Source organism: Capra hircus, chromosome 23 (assembly GCF_001704415.2).
Source record: "Capra hircus breed San Clemente chromosome 23, ASM170441v1, whole genome shotgun sequence".
Lineage (NCBI taxonomy): Eukaryota > Metazoa > Chordata > Mammalia > Artiodactyla > Bovidae > Capra > Capra hircus.
In genome coordinates this window covers 30,542,439-30,555,300 of record NC_030830.1, presented here as the reverse complement: position 1 = coordinate 30,555,300, position 12,862 = coordinate 30,542,439, and the positions used below count along the sequence as shown (strand labels likewise).

At 36.1% G+C, this 12,862-nt stretch overlaps 1 protein-coding gene across 3 annotated transcripts in view; it reads right to left on the bottom strand.

Moving 5' to 3' along the window:
* Positions 1-12,862, bottom strand: part of SUPT3H (SPT3 homolog, SAGA and STAGA complex component) — a 398,573-nt gene that overhangs the window by 67,209 nt on the left and 318,502 nt on the right. For all 3 annotated transcript variants that reach the window (XM_018038799.1, XM_018038800.1, XM_018038801.1), the window contains exon 11: positions 10,914-11,024. In XM_018038799.1, coding sequence (XP_017894288.1) covers positions 10,914-11,024 — 111 coding nt within the window. The remainder of the gene's footprint in view (positions 1-10,913; positions 11,025-12,862) is intronic.

The following is a 12,862-nucleotide window of genomic DNA, read 5'->3' as shown; positions in this document are numbered from 1 at the left end:
CCTGTTGTTTACAAACAAATTTTTCCAATAAAATCTTCCCGAAAACTCAATGTATATGACAGATATAAGCTGATGTGTACTATTTAGGGAAAACGCTTTATTATTCTGCAGAAGACCTGTAAACTAACCTGGGGTTTCTGTAGAGCATGATTAGATAACCGCTGGCCTGAGTGATGAAGTCCATATAAACTGGCCTGGGATTCAAAATCCCCCTCAGACTGTCGTCAGCCGACCTTCAGCGCTTCACCTGCTCTCAGTGCGCTTCAGACTCAGCTCCTTGCCCTGGTCCAAACAGCCATTCTGCCTTCCTACAATGTATTTTCCCTCATTTTATTCCTGCTGTTCTTTCTGCCTGAGCTGTCTTTTCACAGTTCTCACTCATTTCCTTTACCTCCGTCTCATAAACTCAGTTCAAATGTTAGTGGCTCAATGAAGCTTCCCTGACTTCCTCAGGCAGACAGTGGCCTCTTCAGTGTGTTCCTCCCCCCAACCCTACCCCCGCAACACCAACCACAGGGCACGGCTTACACGCGCAGCTGAGCATCTCCTTCACTACATGGAACATCCAGCTACTCATCTCCATACAGTATAGCCCCCTTTCAACAGATTTTTAATACACGTTTAGCAACTTTTACTGAACTATTAAATGGAGATCCCAGAGCTATAAGGATCTCAGGCCATGTGGGGATGTTAACCAGCAGCACTTCCACTTCTAAATCATGGTTCAATTGTACCAATGAGGATTCTATCAGATGAATGGTTACTATCTAAACCAAACCAAGAAAGCAAGTGCTATCCTTTGCATGTGAAGGGTAGCTCATGCTATCAGGAAGGCATATACCTCGAGCTGCTTTTCCAGCGCTGGCAGATGACAGAGTGACTTGTAGCAGTGCAGTCTTGCCTCCTTATTCATTCTGCCTTTATCCACTTGTGAACCGGTTGTGTGGGTGCAAGATGCTGCTGTCACCAAAACCGGAAGTGAGGTTCATTCACTCACATGAGGATCAATTCCTAATACCATCTTTAGACAGTGGCTTCAGAGAAAAGCACAGTATGGAACTCGGGCCTGCTTCTTCCTCCTCTCCTCTCTCTTCTTTTCTCTCCTCTTCTCCACACCCCCTGTCTTTTCGTTAAACACCAAAAGCTTGCTTCAAGGAGGAATGCTTGTCAACTACAACTTATTTACTTATTACGCTCTTAACCTAATTAGTCCAGCATATGAGAATGGGTGTTTCAGGTTAGATCAGGAATGCAGAATTAAATCAGGGCCAGAAAAATAGTCCTTAACTTCTCTCCTGGAAACTATAAAATCGGCATGAGTGTTTGAATTGGAATTGACAGGAACCTGCAGGTCGGGCTGTGAACTTCCGAAGCCAGAGAGGCAACTCAGATACTCCTTCCCTGGTCTTTCCAGCAGGGGCACAGTTGCCCAACTGCCACCTTGAATGCACCTGGGCAAATTCAGAACCTGACCCTGGGCTCTGCCCTCGTGACCTCTGCCAACTCATCAGCCAAAATACTTCCAGATCTGGAGAGCCTACTCCATATCTTGGGTATACGCCCAGAACTGCAAACGCACTCCAGTCAGGTGGGAGAGCCTCTCCAGGTGCCAGGGCAAGAATTAACATCTGACTGACATATGGGCTATGAATTTTCTCTTCTCACAGCTTGGGGTCATGCAGAGGCGGTGTGTGGGAGTGGAATATTTGATCTGTGCATACACAGCCTGGGGGATTTGGTTTAAATCAAATCATAATTAAAACACCAGTCAGGAAAACAAGGCAAAATTATTTTTTTCCTGCATTTTTTTTCCTACCTTGCATACAGCCTTAAATATATGTTGGGCACAATAAGACCCAGGTATCAGTTTCATTTTTGGAAGGTGTAAATTTTCCACTAAAAACAATCCACTTATTATGTTGTAGGAATTAACTCTGCAACGACATCAGTAAATTAAGTGACAGTTCAATGATTGTATTTGGGTGACTAAAGTATGTAACCCTATTTAAGAAATCATCAAAAAGTAAATCATCTCCACTTCAACAGGCTCTCATCATGGTTGTCTGGAGGGAATTTTTGTCACACTATCAATAAAACAGTACACGAATGTTTTACTTAAACCAAACACGCTATGACTGTTAGATGTTTCTGGCAATGGTTAATAAAGAATCTATCCCAATAAAACTAATGTGTTCTTCTCTAATATTCATCTACTTTAGATATAAAATATTAACTGAAAAATTTAAATGATATTTTTGCTAGGTGAACCTTGGCAATTTAATATATTGAGTTTATGTCTAACTCAATGTTTACAATCTTATTTATAGACTTAAAAGGAAAATTTCTTGCCATTTTAGGCCATACTTTTTAAGCTCAGAAATATCTCAGCTTAGTTTAGTTCCTCCCAACTAATATTTTTGCTGCTTTCATGAATTTATGAGTTGAAAGAATCCTGCGAATTTTTAAAAGAAAAAATAATTTCCTGTCGGGAGTCACTCAAAATATTTTTCTATTCTCTCTCCATTCTCTCAGAAGATTGCAAAAACCTAGGAACTACAATAACACATTCAAATCTCAAGATGCGGTCCTTTTAGAATATTCTGCTCAAAAAGCTTCTTAGTTGTCAATTACTGCTTCTTCCTTGCACTCATTTCAAACTCTTCCTCTAGTCTCCACCATACAGCCTGCCTTTTACAATGAATAGAGATAAGTTAACTTCTTAAACTACTTCAAATCCATGACCCCCACTAGAGAACTCTGATTGTCTCCTTTTCAAATTATTTTCTTGAAAATTCTAGGATTCTCTGCAGGATTTCTAGGGGCCTCTTAGATGTTTGATGTGAATGCCCATTTACAATTTTTTGTGCTACTCAAAATAAAGGTTCTGTCATCTTGTGTTTTATATTTGAACTTCTTGTAAATGTTTTGTTGTTTAGGAAGCTATGTCTTGGAATTCTGGCCTTTCAGGTTTTTGTTTTGATATTCAAAGCAGTCCAAGTATAAGGAAAATTGCACAAGTCAGTATGCCACCTTTGGCATACAGTGTATACAGCCCATGCTGAATAAGTGTGAGGTTCTTACTGCTGATATTAAGGCAGATAAAAAGCAAAATGTCCCTGTTTACTGAAGAGACAAACCAGCTGTTAATAACACCAGAATTTTTCAAAATGGAACTGGGTAACTCTTTGTAGACAAATTCATGGGCTGTCCCAATGTTAAGTTATTACTGCAGAATGCTCAGATGACATAAGACCTCTTGTCCCTTCTCCCTGAATGCTATCTGATGACTAAGAAACATTAAGTAAACATATAACATGATTATGCCAACTCTACTTAGCAATATAGAATAAGACGCTGTGACAACAGCAGAAAAAGTATTGGTAATGAATTCACCAAATCTGGCTTCAAGAGACAAAGACAAACAAATCCGACCCTGAAACTTTGAACCCCTGGAGAAGAGAAAGGTGACCCACTCCAGTATTCTGGCCTAGAGAATTCCATGGATTGTATAGCCTATGGGGTTGCAAAGAGTCAGACACAACTGAGTGAGTTGCACTTTCACTTTAAATAGCTTATACATAAGTTTTAAGACACCTTAAAAATATTTCCAGAAAACCATGAAGAGTTATGCTTGAATAAGAAATCCATATATTGATTCCCTTTAAACATAATCAGTTTAAAAATGTCACCACTTATTAGATATTGTTAGTGAAACAATTTTTGAGCAAAAAAAAATTTCTTAGTATTTCTCTTTTGAGGCAAGATGATTATAGGTTTGTGTTGATCATTATTAAAAACTGTTATATTTGTGAAATTTCTTAATGCTTAATGTAAATAAAATAAAATGTGGAAATAAAGTAGATACTGTGATGAATATAATGTTACAACATAACTTTGATTTTGAAACATCTTCTCTATTCCTATTGAATGAGATTTTCAGAGTGGATCTTCTACGTATAACAATCAGATTTCTGGAATATTTGATTAAGAAACCCTTCTCTTATGGAGCATCTTTTAATTCCTCTTGGAACACTTGTCTTCTATGCAATGTAGTTGAGGAAATGCTATTTCACATTTTCACAATAAGACCACTTAAATAGTTAAGAATAGAGGCCAATATGCAAAAAGAGAGTTAATGAGGAAGATTAGTGAGGATTCATTGAAGCCTGTGATCCCTGTGAGCCACAGAGTATTTCTATTTAGCTCTTGTCATGATGTAATCTTAAGCTGGTTACCTAATTTTTCTCTAAATATCAATTTTCTTACCTATAAAGTGGGGAAAACAACACTCATCTTGCTGTGTTGTAAGAATAACACAAAGTAAATGAAAAGTTCCTAACAAATATTGTATGTTATTAATCAACTAATACTTTTCTGATTCTAATGACTACCTCTCAAGAAGCTTTCTAGTATTCTCACTACTCCATTTCAAACGTTCTCTCCCTAAGTAACCCTCAAGTGAATACTGTGTTAGTTGAATCATTAGATTTCTAATATTCAACTGCTTATGACCTAAAGAAACCATTATTTCACATAATTTGACATAATAAATCTTGTAATTAACATTTCTGCCCCACTTTATTTTAAAATTAAAAACTAAATTTAAAAATTTACCCCCTTTCTAAACAATGCTCAATTTTAGGTTATTCTTATATGATAAATATGTGTGTGTGTGCGCTCAGATGCTCAGTCATGTCAACTCTTTGCGACCCAATGGACTGTAGCCCACCAGGCTCCTCTGTCCATGGGATTTTCCAGGCAAGAAGGCTGGAGTGGGGTGCCATGTCCTCCTCCAGGGGATCTTCCCCACCCAGGGATCGCACCTGCGTCTCCTGCACTGCAGGCAGATTCTTATTTACCACTAGCGCCACCTGGGAAGCCCCAGATGATGATAAATATGCCACACATCAAATTTTCTTTCTGAGAACCAGTGGCCCATACCTATGAAAACGTACTTGGCTCCAACCTAGTGACAGATTTAGTACTTACACAAAATATACTGAGAAATTTTTACTTCCAGTTAAAAAATATTCTTAAAAAAATATTTATGAATTCATCCCCAATTTCTACTTGGTATTTACATTTAAAAATTAATATTTTATAACATTTTATTTTCCAGGTTGAACACATAAGATGCAGACAAATTTTATGTGCTCAAGACATAAGAATTATTCACGAATGTGAAATTCCAGATCAAAATAGTCAAAGCAATCTGCTATGCCACTTCTGTTTTTAAAAGTTTAACATGAGGAATTCTTAAAGGAAATTTCTTGTTTTTGACTTTTATTTGTCTATTGTGAATATTTCTGAAGAACCAATGATATGAGAGCATCTCCAGCATCCCTAATAGACATAACACATCAAAGTAAATGGCCACAAGGGAAGAGTAGTCAGCTTAGAGACGAGAGGCTGGATGCCAGAGCCAGCCGGGTCATTCACTTACAAGGTGCCACTGGGTACAAGGCAAAGCTTCTCTGAGACTGAATTAAATGACTTTCTCAAGTCTTTGTTGCTGTTTAGTCATTAAGTCGTCTCTGACTCTTGTGACTCCATGGACTATAGCCCACCAAGCTCCTCTGTCCATGGGATTTCTCAGGCAAGAACACTGGAGTGGGTTTGCCAATTACTTCTCCAGAGCATCTTCCCAATCCAGGGATTGAACCCTCATCTCCTGCATTGGGTGGCAGGTTCTTTATCACTGAGCCACCTGGGGAGCCCTTTTCTTAGCCAGTTTTAAAATGTTCAGCCAAATGTCTCACAATTTAAGACAGCCGAGTGGGTTTTGAAGCCACTCACTTCTAGGGACACACTTAGGTACCATTCATATAAATGACCATGCTTAAATGAGAAATTTTAGTTTTACTATTTTGCTTCAGTGGAGAGCCACCCGGTAATGTGTAAGTTCAGGGTGAGGGGTGAGATAGTTTTCCACTGTGAATATCATTCAGGAGAAACTAACATATATAGGCATTACACATGGGATTATGTCATCCCCTTGGTGTACATACTTTGCTTTCTCTGGCTTTCAAAATTACAGACCCGGTTTTCTGTCAGCCATTTCCAGCACTTCTCACTGAGCACTGGGACTGTGCTTCAGAGGCGGTAACCAAGGGCACCACCCACTGCTTGTACACAGCCAGGATCTAGAAAACACACGTCTGACCATCTTTTTAGTGACAGATAACACAGTCCACTGAGTTATTCTTTGCAGGTATTTTCTTTAAGAGAAAAAACCAAAATGCTCTAATTGTAAAATCTACTTCATTCACAAAATTTTAAAATGCTTTCTTGTCCTTTGACCTGAAAAAGAATATTCTAAGGTTAAAAAAAAAAAAAAAACCATTACCAAAAGCATTTGAATCTTTAAGGCTGCAAGGAAATACTCTTCTGTTACACAATTAAATTCAATTAAAACAATTAAGTACCAATTAACTGTCTGATAGAAAAACTCCTTTAAAGCTTTTGCTATACTGTTTTTTTTAAGGCCCTAAAAGTTTCTTAATATAAGTTTTATTTTATCCTTTACTTTTTTATATTTTAATTTTCTAACATACTAGCATTATTTGCATAATTGGTAAACTGAGGAAATTTTTAAAAGTGAGAAAAATGAGACTAGTAATAATTTATGCTTAAAAATTATACCAACTGTGATATATACAACAGCCTCTGAAAACCTTTTTACAATAATTTACACAAATATATAAATTCATATAAACTGAATTTGATGAAGCTTTATAAATCTGAGGCTGTGCCATTTGTTCCATAGATTTCTATTTCACAGGAGCTAGGAAGCAAAACCTAACTTGTAAGCAAAAATCAAGTGGAAACTATGGACACTCAGTTGCTGAGACCTTGTCTTTCAATATGAGAGTGGTGGTAAAAAAAAAAAAACAAACTATTATTGTTCTTCAAGCATGATTAACTCAAAAAGTGAAAATGAACATTCATTTATTCCCAGGGACAATAATCTTTAAGTAGCGTTTACATCTTGATGGTAAAAACTATAAGTCTGTAAAGAAGTCACATTATAATTCAAATTTTAGTTTCTTCTAGGATTACAAAGTGAGGCTTCTGTGTGTGTGTATCTGTGTTTGGTGGTGGGGGAAATGGTTTCTACTTTACTCCATTTGTATTTTTACCTGATTCTTTTTTAGCAAATATACTCCAGCTATTACTGCTACTTCCACTATTATTAATGAAATACATTAAGAGCTTGTCACTTGTCAAGTTCACAGTGCCCCTTAGATTCTATCATGAAGTATGTTCTATTATTAAGCCCATTTTACAGATGAGGTAACTGAGCCATAGAGAGGTTAAGGAACTTCCTTAAGGCTACTTTGCTAGTAGGTGCAGAGCTGGGATCTTAATCTTGGCCGTTTGGTTCTAGGGTCAATCACCATGCAATATAACTTCACATAATGCCAACTACAATGAGTCAAAGGATAAGATGACAAGCATCAAAATGTCTCAGGATACCCCAGTTTGCTAAGTACTGTAATGACTACAAATTGCAGGCTCTGAAGTGATTTTCAGAATCATTTAGGAAAAATCAATAATTTAAAAAGGTAAACTAGTCCTTTTAAATGTTCTTTAGTATTTCAGATAGATACAGAAGCTAAGTTACCACCAGAGAAGATCAGGCATACAGCCATGGGAAAAGTTGCAAAAAAAAAAAAAAACACCTAACTTAAATTAACCTCAACTTAATCTCAGTTAATCTTTTAGCTTCTAGGTACGATACTCTCTTCTGATCATCTGCAAAGGATTGAGAATAAATGAAAACACTGAAAAGAAAGAAGTCACCGAGGAAAACCAACATGCCAAAGGCAATATAGCTGTAATTGGCTGCGTGGGGACTGGAGGAGTGTCTCCACAGCCCTCGTATGAATGGCAGGAAACTGCTGTTTCGGTCACACTGTCCCCTCCCTCTCCAACCCAGCGGCTCCTCAGTGCAAAGCACTGCTGTACTCCTTTCTCCCCTCCACCATACACGGCTTTAATCACTCCTTTCTTCTACCATTTCAGCCAACTATTCCCAAGGGGAAGAATTCACTTTCAATTCTTCGTATAATGAACTGTATTCCTGAAATCTGTAATGGTGTAAATTTGTACAATCATTTCACAAGTCACACAGTAGAGGACAGAATGATGCCACATCAAAAGCAGAATGCTTTTGGCTTTACTGGTTGACACTGGAATTCAGTTTCCAAGTAACCCACTGGCTGTCATTTTAATTCTCCAAATTAGTCTCATAGTTTTAGGAATTAGCTATACATCAGTCAAGTTATGGGTAGTCTAAATGAGGTATCTCATTTATATACATCATTAGACAAGCACTTTATGTGCAGAATGACATGCTGCAAAGACAGAATCTCTATGTTTCATAAATATAAACTAGCTGTTAATGCGATTTTAGTTTACAAAGGAAATTTCATACTGGAGGTAAGTTAGCTCAGTCTTTCTGCATAATTTAGGTCCAGTCTAAGCTTGCTAAAGACGCAGCCCACATGCCTCCTCTCCTTTTAGGAGCCACAGCCCAAAGCCCAGGAAGCAAAGTGTCCCTAAAGCAGCATCATATATCATCTCAGGGAGTGGACATCAGGGAACTCAGCATCAGCATCCTCCCAGCATCAGGAGAGTCTCCTCTTAACAGTTGAAAGTATGAGGGAACCAGGACTGGTGTTCACACTGTTGGCATATGTAGTCTGCAAATCTATTCTACTTTAAAGAGAATTTTTAACTTTAAAAGGCAGACTTATGTATTGTAATACATAATACTGCCTGGTCCTACTATTCATGATAGACAATGGAGTGGATATATCGCCCTGTGGGCTGGGCAGATCCTTACAGTCCCCGTAATGGAGTAGACCATTCAAGGCCTGAGGCGTGAAGAAGACTCAGTGTCTGCCTGTGCTGCCTTCTCTCCCATCTCTGTTGACACCGTTCATCTGCTCTGGCAGTGGTTAAGCGGGCCTTCAAGATCATGGCTTATTTGTTCTATTTTCCAGATCTATTTACACTAAGCACTTTTACATTGAATTATTAGTTTAAAAAACCATACTGATTATATGTTTATTAGACAAAAATCAGCTTAAACTATATCTGAATATATATATATATATATTCTGAATATTCCAAGTATATTTCCTGCCATATACTACAATCTTGGATTATAAAAGCAACAATACATGACCATCAGATTGAGATACAGAGGAATGAATATATATTTATACACAGACACACAGACACACAGTGTCATCAGCCAAGATGGTTCTCATGTGATCTGACCAGTGGTTTTAAAAACAAAAAAACCTGAAGAATTAAGGAGCTTACCACCACCACCACTTTCGTTTGAAGAAACATCACAGACCTTATGATCAGATTTCCCCTTATAGTAGATACATTTTCCTTTATGTAATTTTACCCATTACTTTTAGTAACCATTTTAGGTTATTTCTCAAAATCCCTGAAGCTCTTTGCTACCCTTTAATTAGTTCTAGATTATTATCAACTCTGCCTTTTTCTTCTCTCTCTATTCCATTGCCTCAGACTATTAGTCATTATTTGGCTCTTATCTATGCATCTGAAAATTTTAATCCTTTGTTATAAATTGGTTCTTTCAATTTCAGTTGGTTTTTAAATTCTTCCAATCAACTCATATTTCTCTAAATCTCATCTTCCTTTTGGCTAATCACTTAAAATAGTCTCACTTGTCATGTAGGAAAAAAAATAAAACAAGAGATACAGACTTCATTCTTTCAATTGTAAATAACCTAGAAACTCTCATGCAAAAGGATATACTGCTTTTTATATTAATATAAATATGAATCACATATATGACATATTTAATACATTAACCAGAAGTGGAAATAACTGTCACCATTATAGAAAGCTTCTAGAGACAAAGAAGCTCTGATACATTCTTGCAGTCATATTGATAATGCATATGATTAACAATAATCAATGAAAACAAAGAATGCTAAGAAAGCATTCTCTTTAACTGAAACACAAGAAAAAAGATGATGAGATAATTTAGAAGAAATTATGACTTCTATCAACAAATAATAGCAAAATCCACTCAGGAAAAAACATATGCTATGTACGTATATATGTGTAATGTTACACATACATATTCTGCTTTAGAATGTTAAAGCAGATGTGAATACAAAAAAGTGAAATAAATGGTGAATTCTACTGTGCTTTAGTCATAAATCAAACCTAGCTTTCTGAAAATCAAACCAATGCCTTATAAACAGAGAAGGACTTGGAGAAAGTTATATTAACCTGAATAAAGATTTTTCTTAAAAGAGCCATAAGATGAGCATTTAATTAACACACATACACACACTCTTTCTTTAGGCTGTTGAAATATAAAGTCTTTAATTCTCCATTAAAAAAAAAAACAAACCTTGATTATAAGCTTTAAAACCATTTGAAGATGTGGAAGACTGTCTGCCTTTCAGCCTACTTCAAAGCCAGTAGCGAAATCATTTCTTCTTCTTCCAACTCAAAGTATGTTTAGGAGCAGAACATCTGATAGAAGTGGTATTGCCAATCTAACCAATTTTAAAATATAAAGCGCTTCTAGCAATATTTGGATACATATAATTTGACAAAAAAAGTTTTATAAACCTAAGCTTTGAAAAATAGAAAATATAAGCCCCAAGGAAAAAAAAAGCATAATTTGTAATTGAAAGAAAATAATATTTTGTAGAGAAAAAAACTGTTCTTCCAAAAAGAGACAAAAATGACTAACTCTTATTTCCCAAGAGAATTATGCCACTTTTATACAACAAAATTACAGCTACCACAAATTGCTTTCAACAATTCCACTGCTGCTTCATTTGACCACTTGAAAATCAAAATTCTTTCAGATTATAAATATAACTTTTTATAACTCTGTTATTACGTACTGTGAATGGGGAAAGGGGGCCAATCTTGTGGCCATAGCGTCGGATGGCCTCTCTGATGTGGCTGGGCTGGATGGCATCGCTGTGAGCCTCAACACCACAGGCCGCAGTGCTCTGCGACAGAAAAACACATAAATTGTTACTAAATCAAAAACACACAACACAACTACAGTGTATAAAATATGAAAATAAACTTTTATAAAATGGACGGTTTTTTCCCTTAGGATGCACATCAGTGCTGCCATATACTACATCTAACAAAAAAAATTCCATTAGCAAATCAAAGATGACTTTTACATGACCCCTTCCAAGCAGACCAACCAAATGCAATTTTTATGCCCCCAATATTTCACCTAGGCCTGCATGTCAAGGTACAGGAGAATAGAGCCAGTTGTGAGCGGTTGAAAAGTGTCATGTGAGCTTGCTGAAAGAACTACAGGAAGCTATTTTTTTAAACAAACATTTATTACTATAAATGTTTCTTGGGAGCTTGTTGGATGTATTTCTGAAATAACCTGAAAGTCATCAATTTTAAAATAAAAAATGTAAAATTGCTATATATTTATTTATAATACAGGGGATGGTCATAGAAAATCATTTCAACTTGGCTCCTAGTTTTCTAAGTGTCCTCTGTGCAAAAACAAAATAAAATAGAAACTATTACTTTAATCTGCCTCATCTGTAAAAGATAGGTTTGAAAGTACACAAAGACACAAGAATGAAAAAGATTATTTGCAATAAGAGTATGGATCTCAACTCAAGAAATGGATGTAACATGATTTTAAACAAATGAAACAGAGGTATTATGTTTGTGATTTAGTTGTAGGCTCTGGCTTCTCAAATACCTTGGTCTAGATCCCAGCCATCTCAGTTACCAGTTCTGTTAAGTCATGTACGATACTTGTATTTTAGTTTCCTTATCTATAAACAGGATAATAATTTTAACTGTTCTATAGGGTTGCTGTGAAAATTAAATGAGTTGATATGTTTGAACTCTTAGAACAATGCCTGACATATGTTAGCTATCAACAGCAGTAGGTTATTATTTAAATTAAAAACAGCACATCCGTGTTCTTGAAATGATAAGCTAATTTACTTAAAAGTGCAGTAGGTACCAGATGCCAAGTCATCAACATTAAAGAATCAAGGGAAAGAAATAGTAGCCCATGTATTACTTATCACTCTCATTGCAGAAGTACCATTCTCAGAATTCCTTATAGAGGTATATTCAGCATGACCTCTATTGAGAGTGAAATGGCAAATCTCATCAAAATGAAAAAATACAACCATGTTTGATCCAACAATTTCATGATTTCTAAGGATTTATCCTGCAGATATATATTATACAGGCAAAAAATAATATAGATAGCTAGATAGATAGTCACTGCTGTACTATCTGAATTAATGAAGCAAATGTTCATCAAGGAGAGAACCATAAAATCAATTATGATACATTCATTCAATGCAACAGAAACCACAGCAACCACCATAATGAAGGAGGCAGCTCCATATAGATTCCTATGGAGCTATCTATAAGACACACTGTTTGAGAAAATGCCAGGTGTACAACTGGATAACCATGTTATCAGCTTTTTTTTTTTTTTAAAGGCTGAACAGTATATGCTCATTTAAGCATAGGTTATCTCTGCAAAGACACCCTGAAAATTAGTAACAGTGCAGAATTTCTTTCTCTTGGAGTACAGATGGGTATCTGGAGCATACGGGTTAGAAGAAACATTTTTCACTGTATATCCTTCTGTGACCTTTAAATATATTTTTTGTGCCCTTTGCGTGTTGTTTTTTTTTTACTATTATGAACTAGTAAAGTAATTAAAACATTCCTACAAAGAGCATCTGCTAATTATTCAAGCTGAACCTGAAATAAGACTAAAATATAAAACGAGAGCTTGATTATTTTTAATTATTTTTAACAAGATTTGAAATAAGCCAAA